Here is a 22,115-nt window from a genome sequence, read left to right as displayed (position 1 = left end):
AATATTTGCAAAGTTTGCCAAAATAGTTTAGAATAAAACATTTTTAAAATTATTGTTGTAGTGTGTTTTCATACAAAACGTTTTAAAACGTTTTCATGACCTTTATATAACCCGACATTTTAATGTTATTAAAACGTTTTTACCTAAACCAAAAGCCAAAATATAACTTATTCAAAACGTTTTTAAAACGTTTTTGCGTTTGCTGGGTACTTATTTTGGTATCAATGGATAAAGGAGACCCGTTGTAATAACCTCCCATTTAATAGTGTAGATAGTTGTATAGATTTTCAGTTCCACATTATGGTTGTAACCTCTCCCCCACATATACACCTTCAATCCGTATACCACACAATCTTGTATTAAAAAAAAAACTTGTGTTAAGTTCTTTACCAGGTATAAAAATAAAAATAAAACACGAGTCAATAGCTTATACGGGATATTATTAGGTATATTTCAAGTGTCGCTGTAATAGAAGGGCGTAATTTTACCGTGATACAGCCAACAGTGTTCGTGACATACGTGGATTCGTTTCTTCATACCTTAGCTCAGCTTTGGCGATACATCTGATTCCTGTTAGGACACGATTTTGTTGGTAAGCAAAAAAACTTTGTGCACCAACTAGCTTTCAACTTCTGTACTAAGCGAGGGAGTTAGAGAAATGTGAAAGAATGCATACAGGCGATATTATTCACCCGTTCCGACGTCTAATTGACGTTCTAAAGACGCATTCTACCACATACACTCATAGAAATTGTTCGTTGGCATTACTCAGTAATTTGATGTAAGTCGTTGCGTCAACAATACGAGTAATGCCAACGCGTACAATTTTGAGTAACGCTGACTCGATATCATTATGTTGGTCGCACTCATTTGCACTTACTTTATTGAGTTGTTACAACTCAGAAAATGAAACTAGGTTAGCATAATTTTCTAGAGGTGTGCTATAGTATACAACATTTTGCACTGATTACAAAAATAAATATTTGAATACTGCTAATTGTGCAGAAAATTATCCAATTACGTGAATTAAGTAACAAAGTACCAAATTGGAATAACTCAAAACAATAAATACCAGTAACTTAATATGTGACCCGGCAGCACAAATGAGCCGTAAATTCCCTAAATTGTATTCTGAGTTACGGTGTAAAATGTGTACGAAGGTCATATTCATCGGTAACTTAAGCTGGCCCGACATCCGTCTCATTTCGATAGTCAAAAACTAATCAATAATCCTATTCTTGAAGTGGATAATAAGCTTCTACCTTAGATGGCTATAGAACTTTTAATAGCTATGGTCTTTGTTTGCTTATATTGCTAAATCCTGTTCAAGTGGTGGGTTACCAGGCATTGTATTTTGTACCGGTATGCATAACCAACAATTAACAATGAGAGAACTTTCTTAAGCCTCGTTGACTTGGGGATGATTTGAAATGACCGCCAATTATGACTGTTTGATATTTATTGCCAACAATGTGGAAAAAGAGACACATGTAAAAACGTAAAAAGCTATAATTTTGTTGAAGGAGCAAAGTTTAACAAACCATAACCCCGCTTCTGGATATCGTTTGAAGTCAAATGATATACCATTTTAAGTTTATGATGTTTATTTTTAAACACGAAATAAAACAAAATTGACCGGGGAGGAATTTACGGCTCATTCGCCGTGGACGGTCACATATGAACGAGTTACATCAACTTACATGTTGAGTTACAATAACTCAACTAATTGGTTCTTTGAACCTTGTTTATTTTTCTAAGTTCCCTGAACTTGAATTCAGAAGTTGGCATTACTTAAAAAGTTGACGCAACGACTAACATCAACTTTTAAGTAATGCCAACAAAGTTGATTAGTTGACGGAATTTTTTGAGCTTTTTCAACATTTTTTAAGTTCGGATAACTAAAATGAATTTTGTTTTGGCAACTTTTACACTATTTTTTAGTTGTCCAAACTTACTCCTTTTGAATTGCGCCAACAAGGCGAACAAGTCATTTCTATGAGTGTAGACTTGGTCTATTATATAGATATTCTTATGCTGGTTTCATACTTTCTGCCGCTTGCCGCTGAGCGGCGTGACGCTTCATCATGCCGCTTGCACTTGTCTGCGGCATGACTCTGAAAGTCACTTTTGGCGCAGTGATTTATAGTGCGCTACGCACAGGCACAACGCCTAGACGTTGATCCACAAGCCTCAGCAAACTTTACAGTTGATTAAAGTCACTTTTGCCGCTCAGCACCGCTCCAAAATCGTATTTTGTTCTCATACGTCAAAGCGGCACCGCTCCGAGTTGCTCCGAGGTGCTGCCGTCGTACGGCAAAGCGGTGGAGTGATCGATATATCGGCTTGCCGCTGGTCACCGCTAGCGTTTCTGGTGCGACTGCGCAGTGAAGTAAAATCATCTTCAGAGCGGCAAAGCGGCAAGCGGCAGGAAAGTATGAAACCAGCATTAGTCAATGGCTGTGATTTAGATTGCAAGCGCTGAATTACATTGGTTCCTGGATGCAGTCTATCATACGGTAGACGTCAGTGCCCGCGTCATCGTGGAACACGCTTGTCGAGGAGCGCACTAGTTGGAACATGTAGTGCGTTGTAAGTTTAGCGCGTAATGCTGGTTTCATACTTTCTTACCGCTTTGCCGCTCTGAAGATGATTTTGCTTCACTGCGCAGTCGCACCTTTGAGAAATTTTCACAAAAAATTGTTGAAAAATGCTAAATTTTGCAAAAAAAATCATAAAAAGCCTGATTTTCGGCCAAATTTCAAATATTTTTAGTAAAATTGATCATAATTCAATCAAATATAAAAAGAGTCCTAGATATTTATCTATTATATCTAGTTTTTAAAAATTAATAAAAAACATTTTTACTTCGTTACGTTGTCCAAAAAAAATAACCCGGTTTGGGGGATTTTCTCCAAAACTGGCAATGGTTGTTCCGTTTTGCGCTGATTTCCGTGTTGCCAATATCGCTTATCACACGACCTAAGTGCCCACCCAATGTGTGCAATGTGGCGTCACTATAGCCCAAGTATCGAAACATGGCGCCTTCTGCTGATGATCTTAATTAATTAATTACACTAATTAGCAAAAGTGTTTGATTCTAACAATACCGTCAATGTAACTAGAAAGGCAAGTACTACAATATTATTATGTCCTTTAAAAAAACCCGTCCGGCTGATCCCTTTACGGTTGGTCTTAACCCTGGAAGTATGGAAACTTTTGGGCATCATAACTGCTAAATTGCTGGTCTAAAGTATATAAAATATACATAATTATTCAGAATGACAAAGACTTGATGAATCCATCTGTGAGGTCAAATTTGGGCAAAAATACCTGTTTCAAAATAGCCCGCCAAAGTCATGCAGGTAACTCCGAGGTCATGCATTGAATTGGTTTGAATGAGGAATACTACGGATACCAGCTCCTTTTGTTTATCATGCCCACTCAGCTGTATCGATACTTGGGCTGCATGAGCTATAGTGACGTTAAGAAATGATCGAAAATGGCCGCCCCCCATACAGGAAAATTTAAAGATATTTTAATTTTATTTCTTTATAATGGCGAGGTTTTTTGTACTTTAAACGAACCAGGTATGTTTATTAATTCATAAACAATGAACATCTTTAACTAAAGGTAAATGTGAAAATAACAACAAATACTGTTTCTCCTACTCAAGACCAGGGGCAGTAACACTTTGGGAACTCCGTTCTACTTCAATACTAATGAGGTTAAGAAAATGGCACTTGTTCCAAATCTACCTTACATAGAGTGTGCTGTCGTTCAAAATTTTAATGCCTCGTGGACAAACATTAAAATTGGGTATCGCTCTAAAACGTGTCTTGAAAACAAAACGGTAAATGCTAATTCCGTCATTATTTTCACACAAGGTTACTAATGAATATATCATTTATGTAACGTTTTAAAACCTTAACCTGGTTCCAAAATAAAGATGGCTTCTTTGCCCTTAGACACCCATGATTTCCATTTCGTGGATAATATTAATTTTGACTAATTTTGCCTAAATTGTCATCTCAACAACGCGAGATGCTAATTTCACGATTTTTTCAGCAAACATTTTCCAAGACAATAGATTTTTTTATTTGAATATGTAACCCTTCTGACTTTTGATTATAAATACACCTGTGAAAAATGGGTCAAAGTTGGGTTTGTCTATTAATTGTCTACATTGGTGAGCAAGGTGTGATCATTATGTGGAAGCTATGTGACAAAATCTGGAGGGATGCGGAATAGCAAATAGAAAGGGAATATAAAAGTGCTCAAACCACCGAACCATCAGCCTAATCAGTCACGTCAGCAAGATTCTTCTCAAGATCATCAACAACAGAATGAGACAGAGGCTCGAGACTGAGATAGCAGACGAACATGCCGGGTTTAGAGCAGGAAGAGGCACCAGGGATCAAATTGTCAATATGCGAAATATCATTGAAAAATGCAGAGGACATTCCATTCCACTCTACCTTTGTTTGACTGTGTCAACCATCAAGACCTATGGAACATCATGGGGATATGGGATTTCACGTGGTGAAGCTCATCAGTACTCTATACCAGGATCAGGAATCTACAGTCAGGACGAGTAGAGGTGACTCAGAGTGGTTCCAAATTGGCAGAGGTGTGAGACAAGGGTGAATTGTGTCTCCTCAGCTCTTCAACATCTATGCTGAGAGCATCATGAGAGATGTTTTGGAAGACTTTGGAGGAGGTGTTACCATAGGTGATCAGCGGATCACAAATCTCAGATATGCAGACGACACAACCCTGGTTTGCAGTAGCAAAGAGGAATTGATGGATCTATTGAAAGCAATAAAATCGGCAAGTGAACAGAGGAGACTGATCTTGAACACAAAGAACACGAAAGTCATGATTGTAGACGCAGGGCGAAATGACACAGATGCAAACTTTTCCCTAGAGGGTGATTTCATTGAAGAGGTGGAAAGCTTTGAATTTCTGGGTTCCATCATTAACACCAAAAGTGACTGCACCCAGGAGATAAAACGAAGATTGGCAATAGCTCGAGCGTAGTCTCAAACCTGACCAAACTGTGGAAAAGTAAACTTCCTCCATCACTCAAGGTTCGTTTGCTAAAATCAACAGCATTTGCTGTGGCATCATATGGATCTGAATCCTGGACGATGAAATTATCTGACTGGAAGAGACTGGATTCTTTTGAGCTGTGATGCTATCGACGAATCCTGAGGATCCCATGGACTGCGAGGAAAACAAATGAGTGGGTTCTTCAAGAGCTTGGAGTTCAGAAGACCTTGCGAGCCGATATCATTTCTAGAAAGTTATCATACTTTGGCCACATCACCAGACATCACTGCCTTCAGAAAACAATTGTCCAAGGAATGGTTGAGGGAAAACGCACTGAGGCTACCAGGGCTGCCGCTGACCGCATTCGTTGGCATACTCTCATACGAACCACACCTGCATACGTGTATGCAATGTGACCTTAGAGAGAGAGAGGGAGCATTGCAACTCTATTCTACATTGGAATATTTCAAATATTTAATTTACCGTTGGACCAGAGATGTATGCTTGAACAGACTGTTTTATACTACCCATTAATTCTGCGAATTCTGCGAACACCCCTGCCATTTAGGATTTCCTATTAGCCCCACAGAGGTCGGTATACACAAGAGTCGCATTAGTGTACATGTTCACGTAACCACCTTCAACTCATTTGCATAGAATTGGATACCAGGATCGTATTCTGATTCGTCGTGCCTTCTAACCTGTTCTAATTAGCATACTTTTGGATACCTCCATATTTGGTATTACCTAATTAATTATTTATACCTCTATGTTGTTTACATAGTGACGTCATTAGAGCTGGTCACTTCGTCAAACATCCGACGAACGGACGTTTGTAGTTTTCTTTTTATTACTGTTATATCGTGAAATACCATATAGCTGACGTGTTAGTCCAATATGATAGGAAAATATTTCTGGTGATGACCCCGTGTTCACATTGGCTAAATAAGCTGTATTTTCGCTGGAAAGTGGCCGGGACATGTCGGCCATTTTGTTTGCATGTTCTTCTCCAGCGTTACCCGGAAGTGGCAGCACCAGAACAAATGACGTCATTTCTGGATTTCAGCCGGAACGGTTACGTTCACTGCCGTGCGTCAGTATACGAGTAAAACATCTTTGATTAGCCCTAACCGAACCAAACATAAAGCAAGCTCGATTCACACAGCATCTGCAAGCGAAGGTATCCTACGTGATGCGATTGTGTCATCATACGGACAGTCATGGGCGCAGAAAGCTTGGCTGGACAAGGTAGACCCCGTGGCAAGGTTTCCCCGTGTGCGTATCTGGCACCCGGGGGTTGGTGGTTCAAAACCGCAACCGAGAAAAAAGTTTTGTCTTCTTCTTTCTTCCTTCCTTCCTTCTTTCTTTCCTTCCCCCTCGCATTTGCGTCCTGTACTTCTCTTGAGATACCGTAGAATTCCGTCTAGAAGCATATATGCCTCTAAACGAGGGGTTTTTTTTAACGAAAGATATGAAAGGCCAATACCCTTCTCAAAACATTGCAATACATTGGTCTTACAAATATACATGTTTGTACAGACGCCTTTATCAGTAATATAGTTGTTCAAACTCCAAATAACGTTTTTGTTGAGAGTGTCGGCCTCTTGTCTCTTGTGTCAAAAAAACCTCGTTTAGAGGCATATATATATGCTTGTAGACAGAATTTTACGGTATTGCATCTTGCTAACAACTCCATATCTGTCACTAAAATGCATAATATATTTTCTCAAGCCCGTTTTAATTTGTATGCTTTTGAATTTGGTTCAAATAACGTTGTAGATTTTCCTTCAGATTTTTTTCAAACGCAGAGCAATTTGGTAAATCTTCATGTAAGCAACAATATGTTGCCAACTTTACCAAGTCAAATCTTTGGCCATCTTTTTTATTTAAAATTATTAGATTTATCCAAGAACAGATTACATTCATTACTGAAGACAGTTTTTGGTTCTCTTTGGGATCTAATTATGTTGAAACTTGGTTACAATAACCTGACTTACTTGCAACCTATACTTTTCAGTAACCTTACCCATTTAGAATCCCTTCACCTAGAATTTAACAAGATAGAAGAATTGCCGCCGAGTGTATTCAGTTCTCTTTGGAATCTAAATGAGTTGGAACTTGAAAAAAATAACTTGATTACTTTATCTTCCTTTCTTTCCTTCCCCCTCGCAAAAAAGCACCGAGGTGTTAGGGTTAATAACAAGTTCTTTATGAGTAGTTTAACCATAAGGCAAAAAAACCCAAAGTGTTTGTTTGCCCAGACAGGGGGTAGAAAGGAGTGGGTCGGTAGGTCGATTTTTTTTTTTTTTCTTTTTTTTAGTCTTAGATCTGTAGGCTCACATGTGTTGCAGCAAGTGGGGTAAGAGAAAATATACGACATTAAGCCTTACATTTTGTACTTGTGTCAAACTTTAATTATAGGTTAATGAACACGTATTAACTGTTGGGAGAGAAATTAGACAAAAGTAATGCATGCGCGCTGATGTTGATGCATCTAATGCATGAGCCACGAAGGGAGGAGTGCATTAGATGTATCAACATCAGTGCAAGTGCATAATTTTGTCTAATTTCAAGCAACAAGTAATACGCGTTCATTAACCTATTTCATTAACGAGAAGAAAAAACCACATGATTTTTGCTGTTTTTATAACAAAATTATCTCCTAAAATGTTGGAAAATAGGACCAAATATTAAATGCATCAACCAGCACGAAAAATGAATCAATCCTATGCAACGCGAACGCATGCGAAAGCACTGCGCGTTATACACATTATCAAAATCATTTTTGATCATTTAATTTTGACATCAACAAAATGGGTTGGTTGGTCCAAGAACATATTTTCAACATACCTGTTGATGGTGGGGCAAAATGTCTGACATTGGTTTTCAGGGGGGTCAAATGTACAATTGGAGTTTTGCATGGGTAATATCTCAGCTAAAAGTATTCTAATAGGCTCAATATGGGATAAGAGTAATGTCCTACCAAAGGGCTCTGACTGGCAAAAAATGGACAAAAAAAATTTTTTTTACTTTTGGAGTTCTGACCCCCCGAAGTTGGTCCTGGATGGACGAAGTTGCATTTTGAGGGCCCTATATCTTTTTAAGTAAAGGAGTTACAAGTTTTCTGATGCCAGATCTGAATTCTACACAAACAAGTACCCCAGGATACATACTTTTCAAAGTTGTAGGGGTTCCCTTTATACATTTATGGACCTCCAAACATCGTCTTTCGCGTTGCGACACATTTTTTACGCTGACCCCCTAAATTTCAAATTGATGCCACGGGAAAACAAAATAGAGTATGAAGCTCAAATTTTCAGTATTTTACTTTCTCATCAATATCTACCACCACACAGAAAAAGAAAAAAAATTGATGCACATCCCTGGAATTGACATGGAATGGGTCAGCTGTGATTGCTAGGAATATTAACTTTTAAGTGTCATTTGGCATTTTTATAGGGAAAAAACATCATTTTCTTTATTTTTATATCATTGTAAAAAAAATAAGAAAAAAAAATTGTTTGATGTTTTATGGGTCGGTCGTGTCTGGGCAAACAAACACTTTTTTGGCCTAACCGAACCAAACATCAAAAAAGCTCAATTCACAAAGCATCTGCAGGCGCAGGTATCCCACGTCATTGCGTTATCATGCAAACAGATATATGGGCGCGGAAAGCTTGGCCGGCCAAGGTCCCCAATGTAGACAGACCCTTTCTTATACCCGCATGCGAAGCATGAACGGGTATATTGCCATTCTATGGTTTCTTCTCCTTCTCCTCCATCAAACACAACATTCTGTCAAGGCTAGCGCTAAAACTACAAGGGCCACAGGGCCCATATGTGGTACACTTATGGGCCCTACACCGTAGATTTATCTTTTGCCCATCTTGGCCCCAGAGGTCAAAGGTCACGGGCCCCAGGGGCCCAAATGTAAAAATACAAAGCATGCTCTTTCTCATCAAGTGAAGCAGCCTCAATGCACTGAGTTGGTACACTGATAGCCCCAGGGGTACTCTATATATACAAGTATACATGAGCCCCATATGTCATATATTATGGGCCCCAGGGCCCCAAATGTTAAAATAAGGGGCAACAGATTGACAGGGCTAGCGCTAAAACTACAAGGGCCCCAGGGCCCATATGTGGTACACTTATGGGCCCTACCCCGTAGATTTATCCTTTGCACATCTTGGCCCCAGAAGTCAAAGGTCATGGGCCCCAGGGGCCCAAATGTAAAAATACAAAGCATGCTGTTTCTCATTAAATGAAGCAGCCTCAGGGCCCTGAGTTGGTACACTGATAGATCCAGGGGTACTCTATATATACAAGTATACATGAGCCCCGCATGTCATATATTATTATGGGCCCCAGGGCCCCAAATGTTAAAATAAGGGGCAACAGATTGACAAGGCTAGCTATAAAACTACAAAGGCACTAGAGCTCATATGTGGCACATGTATGGGCCCTAAGTTGTAAATTGCCTTTTGCCCATTTTGGCCCCAGATGTTTAAGGCTAGGGGCCCCAGAGGCCCAAATGTTAAAACAAAGGGCCGGTCGTTTCTCAACAAATAAAGGAGCTACAGGGTTTAGATTTGGTACACTAATAGGTCTTCAGCATTATATTGTTATATGTATATATGAACCCCATGTGTCACATAATATGGGCCCCAGGGCCACAAACGCTAAAACATAGGGCCGGCCGTTACTCCGCAAAGAAAGCAGCTACAATGTCCAGCTTGAGTCTGCTGATAGCACTTGAGAATTATATTTCAACATATGCACATGAGCCCCATAAGTCAAATATTATGGGCCCCAGGGCCCCAAATGTTAAAACAAAGGGCCGACCGTTCTCATCAAATAAAGCAGCTTCTGGGCTCAGAATTTGTACACAGTAGCACCTGAGAGTTATATTGTTACTATAACACCCACATACCCACCCACCGCACACACGTAGGACTAAACAGACATATCCGTATTATATAATAATTGGAAATACCAGTGTGAAGCGTTAAGGCTGTTCCAGTTCAATTACATACCCATTGGCTGTTCCATTTAATTTACATACTCCCTCTGAAATAGCCCCAAAATAGGCTGTTCCGTTTAATTTACATACTCCCTCTGAAATGGCTGTTCCATTTAATTTACATACTCCCTCTGGAATAGTTTTTCCCTAATCATATTGCATAGCCTCGCTGTGAATTAGAAAGACTGACAACTGCAATCTATGGAGAGACGACTCCCCTGTGAGGGGACTTTTTACAATTTCTTTATAAGTGCTACGAGAGTGCAACCTGCATTAAATTAAAGCTTGTGACTTTCACTTTTTACACATTTTCCACCCAATTGGGCGACTTTTTACAATTTCTTTATTTTAAGTCCTCAGCAAATAAGGACTGTAAGTTTGGGTACGCCGATAACATGCGGGTATAGCCGTATTTGTGTACAAATATATAGCCTTCTAGTTCTTTCTTCTCTTTCCTTCCCCCTCGCTAAAAAGCACCTGAGGCGTATACATTTTTCAATCATAGTTTAATAATCACGAAAACACAAAAAACTAGACAACCTCGTGCGACAGGCACCCGAAGCCGGAGGCGGGGGCTTGGGGCTCGCAAACCATAGGTCATACGTTTGCGGTGCTAATAGAAAAACCGTCAATAAGTGTCATGGTTTAATTTCTACACAATAGCCCAAGTTTTCATTTCGGTCAACACAGCCCTAAAGAAGAGACTGTTTGGAATTAAAATCTCATTTTTACAGTGTAAAACTTTTTGTATTTGTTTGTAACCAGAAGTGTAATATTTATATTTACATTTCATTTTTTTTTAATTTCAGGCAGTTGGACGGAAAGTCGCATTAGAGTCAAATATGTTACATTGGAGCTGTCTGTAAACGGAGTGATGAAAATACTGCCTTCGTACAGGGCAGAGTGTATACCAACGATGGGTTCGTATATAATATACCTATTATGGTGTATGACTCTATTCTCAGTCATTTCCATTACAATATCAAGTGACTATAGTTATTATAATCAACATTCTGATGATGCTCTCTTCAAATCTCATTACACTTCGATAAACTTACCGCCCGTAAAAAACATTTGCTTCAACAGCTCCAAGCAATTTTTTGCACGGTATAATATTACATACAAACTAAAAGCAGACGCTGAAAAACCGTGCATGATACAAATATATTCAGAAAATATGTCGTTGTTCACGATTCATATTTTGATGTAAAATTATATGAAAACAAAACCACTTTTGCCGTTGAACAAATTACGAATGAAAATTCCAAGATCGTGTCCTTGCTTGACATGGTAAATAACAATTGTTCCGTTTCTCTGGTAGGAAAATCATTGGTATTTCATTTAATGATGACATATGTTCACTTTTCTATACGAGCGGATGAACTTACAGATGATCACAAAAGGAGTTGTGCTGTTGAAGAGTATGAAGATATTAAATGGTACCAACTGCGTTGGGTTCACTTGAATGTCATAACTAATCCGAATCTTCAAGTAATTGTGTATAAGTTTACTACGGTTTGTCCTAACGATTGCTTTTGTACTTTAGGTCATAAACAATGGGAAACAAAGTGTTCAAAGGTACAAAACAAGTATTTGCTTGGTTGTGACCCTGATATTGCTAGATTATCATTTATGAATCAAGGTGTTAATGCTATCAAGCGAGACGCCCTCTTGTGTTTTCCGTTATTACGTGACCTATTTCTTAGACGAAACAAGCTTGAAAGCTTACCGCAGGAAATATTTTGGGAAATTAAAAGCCTGTATCTTTTGGATATAAGTAGAAATAGATTGATATCATTACAACATGATATTTTCAAACACCAGACAGAATTAGAGTATCTAATTTTAAGCCACAATAACTTTAAGGTATTAGAATCCAGAGTTTTGCATCCAGTTACAAATCTCGCTTATTTAGATTTAAGACGCAACCAAATTGAATCGATAACTGAAGTTTTAGACTTAGGTGCACTTGAGTATCTGCTACTGAATGGAAATGAGCTACACTTAAATATTTCAAATGACACATTTGCGTCCTGTACTTCTCTAGAGATATTGTATCTTACGAACAACTCCATATCTGTCACTAAAATCCATAATATATTTTCTCAAGCCCGTTTTAATTTGTATGCTTTTGAATTTTGTTCAAATAACGTTGTAGATTTTCCTTCAGATTTTTTTCAAACGCAGAGCAATTTGGTAAATCTTAATGTAAGCAACAATATGTTGTCAACTTTACCAAGTCAAATCTTTGGCCATCTTTTTGATTTAAAATTATTAGATTTATCCACGAACAGATTGCATACATTACCGGAGACAGTTTTTGGTTCTCTTTGGAATCTTAAGTTGTTGAATCTTGGTAACAATAACCTGACTTATTTAAAACCTGGTCTATTCAGTAACCTTACACATTTAGAATTCCTTATATTATATATTAATAAAATATCAGAATTGCCGGAGAATGTTTTTGACAACGTTTCAAGATTACTTTTGCTAGACTTGTATGACAACGAGTTAACAACACTGAGTTCAGTATTCGGTAGAATGGTTAGACTTGAGGAGCTTTTTCTATCGTTAAACAGGCTGCATAGTATGTCATTTGATACATATAATAATCTTAACAACATTATTGCGTTATTTCTACGGAATAATCGACTCACTACATTACCCGTTGGTATCTTTAGTAATCTGACTGTATTAGAGAAACTACATCTGGCTTACAATTATATAACAGAATTACACAGTGGTATATTTGACAGCCTTAGTAATCTCAAATCACTAAGTCTGTTATTGAATCAGTTGGTTACATTGCCATCTGGCATATTTAAGAACCTTACCAAATTGGTTAATCTTGATCTCAATTATAACTTTTGAAGGAGCTACCTTTGCCACTGAACGTGGAAGCATTATATGTTCTTCATGCCGGATCAAATGCAATAACATCATTCAACGAAAGCACTGCTGAGTCCATGGTGAATTTACGTGATTTAAAGTTGCATCGAAATTCAATTCAAACTTTGCCTTTTGATATCTTTAGAAATATGACGCAATTAACTGACCTTTGGTTGAATGATAATCAACTCACAAATGTTCATAGTGGAATTTTTAGTGCACTTGCTAATCTAAATTTTCTCAACATTGCTAATAACCAAATGCAGATCTGCCCAAACATCTCATCTTTGACAAGTCTTTTTTATTTTATTGCTGACCGCAATAGATTTGTTGAATTTGAACCTCAATTTAGCAATTTAAGAGTTATCATGCTGCATTTTAATGAATTATACTATTTACCGGAAAACGTTTTTAACCAGATGGAACATTTAGTAAGACTGGAGTTGTCCATAAATCAGATTTCATTGTTGCATGAGGATGTCTTTGGAAATTTGACTAAGCTCAAAGACTTAATCTTGGGGACCAACCTTTTGGTTGAATTACCAATTGGAGTATTCGATTCACTAGCTAACCTAAGAGCTTTGTTCTTGCATGAAAACAGGTTGACATCAATACATAATTCATCATTTCAAGCGATGACACGACTGAAAATCGTGAAGCTTTATAAGAACAAATTAATCACGCTACCACCAGGATTATTTATATCAAACGTTGCTCTGCGTCTTGTCTTTTGTCACACAATTATTTGACGACACTACCAGCTGAACTTTTTGACAGTACTGTTGACCTGAATTTGTTATTTTTGCCTGGAAATTATTTGTTAGAGTTGCCCGACAAATTACTTCATACTTGCCATAGATTATCGACTCTAGTAATTTCGGAAAATGCCCTATCCAATCTAAATGAAGACCTGTTTGATGGGACTTCCAAGTTACGTACATTACGCATGGATACCAACAACATACGTTCTTTACCAATGAATCTGTTCCTTCCATTAGTGTCCTTGGAATCGTTAACATTGTCTTACAATGTGCTGATTCAAATACCAAAGCTCACATCATGCGTAAATCTAATATACATAGTAATCAATGATAACATGATTACAGGTTTCGATCATTTGGGAATTTTACAGATTTAAAATTTTACTTTTACATCGAAATCAAATAAAAATCATACCAACTCATTCTTTCAACAGGTTTTATAATTTGGTATATCTTACTTTTGGTTCAAACAACATAAGTCGTATAGAATCGCTCACGTTCAAAAACTTGGCTTATCTTAAGTATCTTAATCTTTCTGATAATAAGATTGCCTTTATTGGAAATGAAAGTTTCATTGGGTTAAGAAGCCTACGTATATTAGACCTGGGTTATAACAGACTTAGTAATTTTGATATGGAAATGTTAGGACATTTCCCGGTTTTGATATCCATAATATTATATCAAAACCATATACAAAGGGTTAGTGTAAGCAGAATAGGTATACTTGTGGCATCAACTCTTAATATAACATGTGATTTAAGGGGAAATCCTCTTCAACTGTTAACGTCGCAGTCGTCTGTGAGTTCAGAAAATCTGATATTTTCAGTTGATACATTTTCGGCTTGTTGTTTCATCGGCGATAATGACGCTACCTGTCGTCCGACATCTGCACGCCCTGCATACCTGACATGTAAACGAATGTTACAACATGGATTTCTCCGAGTTATAATGTGGATTGTTGGTTTAGCTGCTGTTGTCTTTAATACCGCGGTTATCGGTTGTCGATTAGTTATGGGCCTTGGAAATAAGGTACAAAATGTACTAATATCCAATCTTGCGTTGTCCGATATGGTAATGGGAATTGATATGCTAATTTTGACTTCTGTTGATTTGTATTATGGTGATTATTTTCCAAGTTTTTCTGAAAATTGGATTAAAGGACCACTTTGCAAAATAGCTTCTGCTTTGTCAACACTGTCGAGTGAAGCATCTGTGCTATTGGTGCTAGTAATAGGGTTGGATCGATATCTTGGAGTTAGACATCCTTTAGGTATCCACAGAGGACTAGGAACCACACGAATGAGAATCTTGGTGTCAATTATTTGGGTGGTTTCGGTCATAATAGGCGTCGCTCCTATTGTCATAGATTCATTCTTTCCTGGATTTTACGAGATATCTGAAGTATGTGTAGGATTACCAATAGTTAAAAGAGTAAAAACATCAGAAGAGGTGAAGGTAACTCATAGTAACACAAGATATAATTTGTTTTGGTTTAGAACTAGAAGTGAGTTATTTGAGCATAATGGCACGTCTAGCATACAAGACGATTTGTATAGTGTTGATTACGAAGCACACGCAGATGACATTTCTAGTCGCATTGCGCATGTCTCTGGCCACAGAGTAGCAAGCTACTTGTCTATTATCGTCTACATTGGAATAAACCTTATCTGTTTTGCGACTATAGCTGTATTCTACATCAGAATATTTCAAATAGCTCGCAGGTCTTCAAAGAATGTTCAGAGTACGGCTGAAAAGAAAGAACTGCGGATGGCATTTAAAATGTCATCTGTGGTCCTCACGGATTTCTTTTGCTGGGTGCCATTAGCCTTGGTATGTTTGTTCGTGCAATGTGGTGCATTTACCGTTGGACCAGAGATGTATGCGTGGACAGTGGGTTTAATACTACCCATAAATTCTGCCATAAATCCATTTTTGTACACTCTTGCCATTGCTATAGGAAATTAAATCACAACGGTTTCTCTTCTTTCTCTTAAGGTCCTCTTTTGTTGTTGCCCATGAGTTTTTGATATGTTGGTTAATTGGTTTCAAATGACACGATTAACTTAACGAGGTGGGTGGAATTTATTGCTTATTTAGGATGATAATATCAGGCTTTAATTACATTATAATATTAATGTATACAACAAAACCTGTACACTTTTTTCACAGTGTATTTGTCTGTCACCTGGAGCATTAGATTTCTTCTTCTTTTTCCTATGTAAGTTCAGACTTCAAAATGAAAATAGCTAGGCACACTGCAAGTGTGCTGTGCTCGCGCAATCAAAAACTGCAGTCAACAGATTTCAGTGCAAAATAATGTACATTGATGACGTGCATTAGAAATATAAATGAGTGCTGCACAGTGGCATCGCCCCGATATCTCCATGGTAGAAATCGCCATGGTAGGCTGAATCCACAGCCACGAAAGGTCATTTTATTCCGACCTTATGAGACGCATATAATTAGCCAAGTGACCTGACTAAGGCTACTGACAATAGGCGGGGTAATTGATTTCTCGCTGTGTGAGTAAGCTTGTATACGACATTGCGGTCAATGGTCATACTGCCTACACTGTTGTGAGTGCAGATTATAGGTTGCGCGCTGTAGTCCATACAGGACCAACGCAATATAAAATTAGAATTTTGGTCAGATTTTGAGTTCAAGACGCATGGCCGTTTCTCAAAGCGCAAACTAACGACTTTCATATCTGTTCAACACGTATTTTCAAGTGTATGAGACCACATCTGGTTTCTTGAGAACAAATCATTTACGGGAGATATTCATCATTTTCTAACCCGGTATCCGAAGATTTTCGTCTGATATCAAAATCGTGCATAGCAATTCACGTGTATCGATCCCGTGTATTCATTTTAGTGTCTCTGCTGCACCAAATAATTATTAGCCAGGCGATGTCGGTGTGTGCTGGCTACTTGACATCACCCCTTAATGGCAGTGTGAAAGCCCCAAGGGATGGGAATTCGGCAGGGTCTTTTTTTATCTCGGGAAGAAGGATACAGCAAATTGGATGGAGTTACAGTGATCTCTCCCGAACCTGAAGTTGTGCGGGATGTCGCTTCGATGAGGTACTTGATATCCACCAGGTTGTAGCGTATACGATACAGTATTGATATAACTGAAGACCGAATTAAAAGACTAGTTTGCGTCTGACGTCAGGGCAAAGGCGCGACGCGATTGGATGCTGACCTGCGCAGTACGGCATTTTAGTCTGGTTGACAGAACGTCATACGCAAACTAGTCCTTTTAATTCCGAATTATATTTTGCTTTGGTATCGTCTGCTTTCCAGTAGTGGGCAATTGAGGTCTTTCAGTGAGTCCGTTTAAAACTAGTCCCGCGGTCATATTTTCTAGTGACATAGCGGACACAACTGCGCGGAACCTGCTCAACCTTTGTTTATATTGCGTATGTGGATCCCATTGATCTCACAAAAGTCATGTTTGTGGCTTCTTTGAATGCTGCAGTGATGGCCATTGTGCCACGGAAAAGCACGGGTTTAGGTTGCTTTCTTTGTGATGGCGTCAATGTGGTCAATAAAATTGAGTTTGGGATCTACATGCAGGTCCAGGTACTAGGCTGAAGAAGGTGTCTCCATGTAAGGTGTACAGTTTGGTTTGCGTTTGTTTGTGATTTCTAACAACCTCATACTGCAGTTACTGTCCGTTTTCCTATACACAATACACAGTGCTCTCACCATTGACGCGTGACCTCTACAAATAGTGTATGTTAGAAGTATATTGCATTTGCCTAGTTAACATCACTGTGTGAAAAATAACCGGCCAATATTTAAAGTATTCTCCAAACTTCTAGCAAATATATTTCTCTAACATGACCTAAAATTATAGCTTGGTTAGATGTTCAGAAATAGTCGCACTTTCGTAAAATATGAGTGAGGGCAAGGCATAGCTAGCTCATAGCTAGCCAACTCAACGTGTTAATTGAATGGAGATTTGACCGAAAATATTGAGCTATATTGGTAACGGACCGCTCAGTTCTGAAGGATGCCACAAAAAAACGGTACAAGCTACATTTAAAGTATTCTATGAAATTCTAGAAAATATAGTTTTGTAACATGTCCTAAATTTTTAGCTAATTTAGGTGTTTGGAAATAGTCGCACTTTTGTGTTTTAGGAAGGATATGTAAATGACAGATAACACCAAAAATATGAAGAAATTATTTCCAAACCGTGTTAAGTCAACAATCATTATGTTGCTCATTTTCAAGAATGCTGGTTAACAAAAAGCAGACCATTGTCTAATTTCGTGAACAAAGGTCCACATACCATTGTTTCCTTTCGTTTCCTTTATAATCGGTTACACAACTGAAGCTGTATTATACCAGCTCATTGCGATACCACACATATAAAACAGACACATGTGCACAACCAGAGAAGATCCGATTTAATCAGTTGAGCTGTTTCAATGAGTGTTATCTTGGTTTAATAGCTTTTAATGGGGTTTAAGTCCTGCAAAGGTCGAGGTGAATTCTACTGTAGACATGACTGCATCATGTGGCATTTGGATGGGCGGAAATAATTCCACGAGCCAGGTGCGCTCACATTCCTGTAGTGCATTCAAGACATGCTGGTGAAGTGAGGCATTTGAAGCAGATGATATTCCTTGTACAGCACACAGTTATCTGCAAAGAGACGGGCTTCAGAGCTCTTGGTACAACTTAGGTCGTTGATAAAGATGAGAAAGAGCAGCGACCCAAACACACTGCCTTAAGGAACAACAGATGTAGCTCTCGCCTCGCTATCACTCATCCACTTCAAGATGTTTCAAAATGTTACATTTATGCCATGGTATTCATACTGCTTGCTTTCACAGGATGATTTTACGTATGACTGGTTTCTGCCTTATAGCTAGTGGTGGTGATCAGGAGGGTGAAAGTGCATAGGAACAATGCCGGAAACTACGTCACGCTATTGTTCGACTAAGGCTACATCATTTTTAACGCATGCGTGTTCGTCAATACAGCTTTAGTCTCCTCCACCTTCACAACACGGTACGTGGAGTGACTGGAATCACACTGACGGCGGAGGAGAAACTAGCTGGTCAGACAATTATTTAATTCTATCAAGCATATAATACCTGAACAATCACCGTCATTTGATCGATTTACTACAGAATATATTGTATACACAAAATATAATTTTAAAATTGTAAACCTGTTAACTTATATACTTGTGTACTAAAGTATAAGGACACGTGAATAAAATCATGTAGAAGACAAAATGGCCGCTAATCCGCCTATTGTCTAGACCTAGGCTACATCTTCCGGTTTGTTACGTAATACTAGGATGCCCATCCCTTTGTATCGATCCCTGTGGTGATGGACAATTTGTTATTATCACATCTATAGTTTGTTGTCACGACGTTTGGGATAATCCACAATCTGCACAAGACCCAGACTAGCTGGCACGTTGAGAAATGCGAATTTTGCTGGTCATCTACCTGATCGGATGTCTAGTTGATATCTGGCAGGCTTGCATCGTCACCTAATCACCTCGCTGTATTGGGGTTGCTAGGCTAGATATTTTCGGTGATCTGATATAGTGAGCCCATGTATGCTTGTTTGCTGCGCGGATTCGTTAGAAGGATCCAACATTAATATTGTGTTTTCTATTGACAATTTTAGCAGCGACGATTTTTGTTCTTCTGTGTCTAAGTCAAATGAATAATGCCAAGGAGGACTCCTTTATAACCATCACTACAATGTTCCCCGAAGATGTAACTAGGTGGGAAATCTTCCCCTTGTGTAATGTTGGGCCATGTCTCGCAGCCAAATTAGGATGTCTAGTTTGACTGCATCGATCACACTCCAGAATTCTCACTCCTTTCCAAATAAAGTTTTGATGCTAAGTGTACGCAGATTTGAGATTCTACTGGAAGGTGCATGAGGGAGTTTAGCTGTTGATGATTGAGCAGATGGAGAGCCAGTATTATAATCACAGCTGCTGGTGGAGTTACGCTTACTGACACCTGAACAGGGTTGTTTGTGGGCATGAAAAAACTGAGTCATTTTAAAGAAAAGTTGAACAATGCTGGCGCTATTTATCTAAAATCTTGTATGCATCTTTACAAAGGGTATTAGAACATCAGCAAACCGACTAACAAATGACAATGGAATTTTCAAAAAACTTTTTACCATGAAAGTTTAAGTATAACTCATATTATTTGGCTAATTCAAATTAAAAATATATGTAAATAGCGCCCTCAATTTTCCCACAAATGTACAGTTTACAGAATTAAAATTACCAACAACAAAAAAAGAAGAAAAAGATGAATAATTTGATATAGAAACGAAAATTTATGTTATGAATTGCTACAAAATATATGTGTATAAACCTTTTTTCTGATGACGTCACCTAATCGATATTCGGGTCTCAGATGTAAACAAACAACACGTGCGTTTCCCACGTGCCCACGGTGTGAAAACACCAAATACTGCGTATTTTCTCCTCTGTTTGTCATCTTTCACTTTAGCGTCCATAAAATAATTGTTTAAACGGGAACTGTATACTGGTTTTGTACCTTTGTTTCAGTTTGTTTTGATACTACAAAATACAAAAAATACGGAAAAACCGCGATGCTATTCGAAAATCAATCTTTGTTTTGTTTCACATTTTTCTTTACTTTTTACACCGTGACGAACTAAACGCGTACTGCGAGCTGGCAATCCCGCGCAAGACGCCTAGTGTGGCGCAAAGTTGATCGCGCGCACCGGCGCTCTATTTGCGTTTGGGTGCTGATGACTCGAATGCTGGACCCAATATCGATTGATTGGTGACGTCTATATGCGTGCGGGACGGTGATCTACACAACAAAGGATCGTACCGTAACACGACCGAAGGAGTGATACGTATTGGCGACTTCTGCGCTGGTAGTAAAGTCGCACACATCATACATCATCATCATCATCATTTTATTTTCATTCAAATCACTTACAAAATATTTCATTCAAATCAACATACAAAATATATAAAAGACACCTGCTACTCCTAAATGGTAGAGGTGGAAAAAAGCAGAAAATGATCAAGCTTAACCGTACAAAAATTAAGGAACATGGTTTTACACGACCTTTCGCCGTGGAGGATCTCAACCAGGAGCCGTCACTAGGAGTTCCATTTCCAGCTGACAAAGTATATGACACAATAGATTATTCCATTTAAAATCCACACTACCCCTGTAGAAGTCTTTCACAGAGGGAGTATGCGTTTTGAATAGAATAGACAATTGGATAACTTCCATTTGAAATACACCAGTTGTGGAAGATGGGTAAAGCCATAATACACGGGGAATATGGGTTTCAAAATGATTAACCCTGACCAATTACATTTCAAAAACATACTCCCCCATCTTCCACAGGGGTAGTGTAGATTTTAAATGGAATCCAATATATCCGACCACGAAATCATGTGTTTTGACTGTTTTGGATGGTGTAAACTCAAAAGTATCTTAAAATTATTCCTCATGCAAGGAATAAAAAAGTCAATCATTTTCATAAGCTGAAATTCTTAGTTTGTAAGATATAATGTTCGAGACAAGTCAAAGGTCAATGACTTTTAGCATGGGGTAATAAATATTTTTCAACATCCACCGATCGGGTTAAAATACAATTCTTTCTCCAAATATAAAGTTTCCTATAATGTACCATGCCCGGTTTTCCTGAAATTTGTTAAAATTGCAAAAGTGCATTGACCACTGTATAAAAACATTTCTTTGGCGTTCGGTGTGTAAACCACGGTAACGTAAATGATGGTAACGTAAATGACAGCACGAAAATATTTTCGGCTTTTTTAAACTAAAACTAAAAATTTTACACAATAATATTGCCAAAATGGTCCACCGAATGGCATCAATTAGGTCTTCATTTTGCAAAAGTTTCTCACTTATCAGGGGGCACACCCCCCTCAGACACCCCCCCCCCCTGTATGCGCAACTTTACATGTAAAGCAATACCGGGTAATTTATAAAATAAAGGTCAAAACGTGTCCACGAATGGAATGGCTTTAATTGGGTCGTCATTTGGCAAATTTTCGGCCTTTTCAAACTTAAATTTTACACAATAATAGTGCAAAAATAGTTTACCAAATGGCTTCAATTAGGTCTTCATTTTGAAAATTGCGGCACATCCCCCTCAGACACACCCTGCATGCGGAACGTCATGTGTACATAATTATAACGCAATAGTTCATACAATAAAAGTCAAAACTTGTCCACAAATGGCTTCAATAATATTTGGCCGTCTTGTCGCAAATTTTAGGCTTTTTCAAACTTAAATTTTACACAATAATACCAGTGACAAAATGGTCCACCAAATGGCTTCAATTGGGTTTTCATTTTCCAAATGTTTTTAACTTCTCAGGGGGCA

At 38.3% G+C, this 22,115-nt stretch overlaps 1 protein-coding gene across 1 annotated transcript; it reads left to right on the top strand.

The window, feature by feature from the left end:
- Window positions 1-4,686: 4,686 nt before the first annotated feature.
- Window positions 4,687-5,037, top strand: LOC140170942 (uncharacterized). The gene has a single exon (XM_072194137.1). It carries the CDS (start codon window positions 4,687-4,689, stop codon window positions 5,035-5,037), a length of 351 nt encoding a protein of 116 aa, XP_072050238.1.
- Window positions 5,038-22,115: the final 17,078 nt, after the last annotated feature.

The sequence above is a fragment of the Amphiura filiformis genome, chromosome 15 (genome assembly GCF_039555335.1).
Source record: "Amphiura filiformis chromosome 15, Afil_fr2py, whole genome shotgun sequence".
Taxonomy (NCBI): domain Eukaryota; kingdom Metazoa; phylum Echinodermata; class Ophiuroidea; order Amphilepidida; family Amphiuridae; genus Amphiura; species Amphiura filiformis.
Note: the sequence above shows the minus strand (reverse complement) of the source record. Positions and strands in the feature narration are given on the sequence as shown.

Bases quoted from the DNA above. Each gene is read 5' to 3' on its own strand.
- LOC140170942 (XM_072194137.1), top strand. From the start codon at position 4,687: ATGAGAGATGTTTTGGAAGACTTTGGAGGAGGTGTTACCATAGGTGAT.